This window comes from Eubalaena glacialis, chromosome 4, assembly GCF_028564815.1.
Source record: "Eubalaena glacialis isolate mEubGla1 chromosome 4, mEubGla1.1.hap2.+ XY, whole genome shotgun sequence".
Taxonomy (NCBI): domain Eukaryota; kingdom Metazoa; phylum Chordata; class Mammalia; order Artiodactyla; family Balaenidae; genus Eubalaena; species Eubalaena glacialis.
In genome coordinates, this window is record NC_083719.1 from 123691036 (window position 1) to 123694878 (window position 3843).

The 3843-nt window shown below is 54.7% G+C and overlaps 1 protein-coding gene across 1 annotated transcript; it reads left to right on the forward strand.

The window, feature by feature from the left end:
- The first annotated feature begins 257 nt into the window (after positions 1-257).
- POU4F3 (POU class 4 homeobox 3) lies at positions 258-1589 on the forward strand. Its single transcript, XM_061188296.1, has 2 exons — positions 258-377; positions 693-1589. The coding sequence occupies exons 1-2, from the start codon at positions 258-260 to the stop codon at positions 1587-1589; spliced, it is 1017 nt and encodes a 338-aa protein (XP_061044279.1).
- Positions 1590-3843: the final 2254 nt, after the last annotated feature.

A 3843-nucleotide genomic window follows, 5' to 3' on the forward strand; every position in this document is an offset into this window, starting at 1 on the left:
GCGGAGAGCTGCTGCCTGGCCTCGCCTCCCCGGCCGCCCCTGCGAGTCTCGGGCACGTGAGCACGCCTGCGCTCGCGCCCGGGCCCTTCCTGGCAGGCTGCTTGTAAGATGAGTGAAGGAGCAGGTGGGGGAGAGGGGAGGCAGCGAGCGAGAGGGCGAGGGGAGCGCGGGCGCTGAGCGGCGCTCACTTGGAGTGCGGCGAGCGAGCGAGCGAGAAGATCCATGTCCCTCGCTGCCTCCCTGCTCGGCTTGCGAAGATGATGGCCATGAACGCCAAGCAGCCTTTCGGCATGCACCCGGTGCTTCAAGAACCCAAATTCTCCAGCCTCCACTCCGGCTCTGAGGCCATGCGCCGAGTCTGTCTCCCAGCCCCGCAGGTACGTAGTGGAGCATAATTACCGCTCTAAGGCACATTTTCTGACAGGCACTTGGTTCATGTTTTTTTCATGTCGCCCAGAACAATCGCCGCTGTCTGAACCCCTCTCGTTGTCTCCCCCGTGCTCTCTCCCGGCGCGCTCTCTCTCTCATTCATGTCTCTGATCCGCACGTCTGTTCCAGCAGAGCCTCTGTCTCTGTATTAATTTTTATGACCTGGGCTTTGAGGAGCGGCATCTCGGTTGCTTGAAAATGTGTTTTAATCCTGAGTTGACAGTATTCCCCACTGACCGTGCTGTGCGCCTTCTCGCTTGCAGCTGCAGGGTAATATATTTGGAAGCTTTGATGAGAGCCTGCTGGCACGCGCCGAAGCTCTGGCGGCGGTGGATATCGTCTCCCACGGCAAGAACCATCCGTTCAAGCCCGACGCCACCTACCATACCATGAGCAGCGTGCCCTGCACGTCCACTTCGTCCACCGTGCCCATCTCCCACCCGGCCACCCTCACCTCGCATCCGCACCACGCGGTGCACCAGGGCCTCGAGGGCGACCTGCTAGAGCACATCTCGCCCACGCTGAGCGTCAGCGGCTTGGGAGCCCCCGAGCACTCGGTGATGCCGGCACAGATCCACCCGCATCACCTGGGTGCCATGGGCCACCTGCATCAGGCCATGGGCATGAGCCACCCACATGCCGTGGCGCCTCATAGCACCATGCCCGCGTGCCTCAGCGACGTGGAGTCGGACCCGCGAGAGCTCGAGGCCTTCGCGGAGCGCTTCAAGCAGCGGCGCATCAAGCTGGGGGTGACCCAGGCGGACGTGGGTGCGGCTCTAGCCAACCTCAAGATCCCCGGCGTCGGCTCGCTCAGCCAGAGCACCATCTGCAGGTTTGAGTCTCTCACTCTTTCGCACAACAACATGATCGCCCTCAAGCCGGTGCTGCAGGCCTGGTTGGAGGAAGCCGAGGCCGCCTACCGAGAGAAAAACAGCAAGCCGGAGCTCTTCAACGGCAGTGAGAGGAAGCGCAAGCGCACGTCAATCGCGGCACCGGAGAAGCGCTCGCTGGAGGCCTACTTCGCTATCCAGCCGCGGCCCTCATCCGAAAAGATCGCGGCCATCGCCGAAAAACTGGACCTTAAAAAGAACGTGGTGAGGGTCTGGTTCTGTAACCAAAGACAGAAACAGAAACGAATGAAGTACTCGGCTGTCCACTGACTGCTGCGGGGCGCAGCGTCCGGGGCCGGGAGAGCTGAGTGTATGTCCCCCTGGAGTTGGGGGGCACGGTTATGGGGGCTCCGAGACGTCTCCTGGCAGGTCAGGCTCTCTCCCCCGAAGTCACAAACTTGCCCCTTTATCCCACCTGGTTGCCTCCCGGCCTTCTCTTTCCATTCTTTTCTTTCTATTCCCACCAGAAAAGTTTGGGCGCTAAGAAAAAAATTCATGAAAGGCAGGCCCGGAGGGGCTTGTGCTGTCCGTGGTGCTGAAAATCGCCCTCGCGCACGCGACTGCGCGACCTCACGGCGGGAGCCCAAACGCAGGGGATGGTCAACTGGCCCGAACGCACGACTCTGGGGTGAAGGCACCACTTTACTAAGCGCGATTAGACAAGGGGTGAAGGGATGGGAAGGAAGCGATAAGGAATAACACAGAGTCTAAGTGGGGCACAAACATGTACTGGAGATTTATTTAGAGTGTATAAAATACATGTATGTTTCCAAAGGATAGCCTTATACTCCCTTCGTCACCTAAATTTTATCCATTTCATCCTTTGGTTTGTTGTAAATTCTCTAAGGTAGCATAGATTAGGTTCAGGGAAAATGTTCGGGGAGTAGCGGGCTCCGAGCTGTTCTCCACCATAAGGTGGGCTCCAGAAAAGGTGGGCCCGATTCAGCGACTGAAGATGCTGGGGTGGGGTGGGAGGGATCCTGTAGCTGGTTTGCAAGCAGCAGCCGGCCCCTGCTGTGGCCCGTCCGCCACGATCTGCTGGGTAATGACAGCAGTTTGAGGGGTAATGACCGCCTGCAGGAAAGCAGGGGATTGGTAGCAATCGGACTGAGGACTCTGACCCCAGCTCGCTGTTCCAGCCAGACTCCCAGAGCAGCTGCGTAGAGGCAGCTGCTCGAACGAAAGTAACTGTAACTTTTCCAAATCATATGCAAGTCCTTCTAACACGTCTCACCTCATTGTGCTTTTATTATTATTGGTAGCACCGTTATTTACTGTAATTTATGTAACTCTACTTCTTTCCATCCCCCAACCTCTCGGTGGAGGTTCACTCATAGTTTTGAACGGAAAGAGAGGCGAAACCCCGGCCTGGATCTTTCTCACCCCAGTCCCTCTGGCCCCGTCACATGTTTTCTTTCGTTGCTTCATGTAATTTGCGTGTTGCTGTGTGACCTTTGGTTTCGTTGTCCGAATAGATACAAATAAAATATTGTTTCCTTCTCTCTTTACCCCTTGAATTAACTTCTAAAATAAATGCTTTATTTTTCAACCCGAATTGCAGTGTTTTTTCTTTCTCGGAGATTAAGGAGAACTAGTCTTGGAAAGGATTTAAAAGTGAGAACCCAAAAGGGCTGGACTGTCATTTCCGGGAGGCCAGTCTCCTGCAATCTTCTCTCCTTGCTCCTCTTTCCTGGCTGCCTCATCTTCTCACCCAGATCCTCCCCGGACCTCAGGGTTTCCGGGCCCTTCCTCCACGCTTCCCACGTGCTAATCTCTCAGCTTCTATTTGCTCAACTTGACTCAGACAGAAAACTTTTAGGCCTGACTGATGGGAGTAGGAGCCCCCAATACCTCCACTCATTGGCTGAACGATCCTGAGGTGAGTGTAACTTCTCTGAGTCTCCATCGGTTGTCTGCAGCATGAAGATGCGAATACTTACAAGGCTATTGTCAGGACTAAGTAAAATTATTTATTTAAGGTGTCTGGTAGTGCTTGGCTTTTCGCGGGAAACATTATTATTTTAAAAGATTCAAACAGCTAGATGGGAGGTGAGGAGAGATGCAAAAAGGGAGGAAATTGTTCTTTGCTGGGACAGAGTCGTTTGGACTTCCTCGGGGTCACTTCAGAAATTCATCTGGAATTGTCACCCAGGAGGTTATCCCACGGTCTTTCTAGGCTTCTGTGTGTGTGTGTGTGGTGGGGGGTGGATAATGAGATATTTGCCGCAAAGATCCTGGCCTAGCGCCTATACCCAGTAGGTGCTCAACAGATGCCGGTTTCCTTCTCTCTCTTCCACATACTCTAAAAGGGGGAGGAAATCTTATCTGTGAGACGCAGAAACACCTTCATGATTTAAAAATTAATGTTCCAAGTCCTGGAGTCGTCTGTACATTTCCCCACTGTGTCTTCAAAGAACTCTGCGTCATCACCTCTGGACTGAAATTCGAAGCAGAGCGGGTCTCCCCTCCGCGCGGTACGCCCCCCTACTGCAAAAGCAAACCTGGGGATCATCCCCAGCCCCTG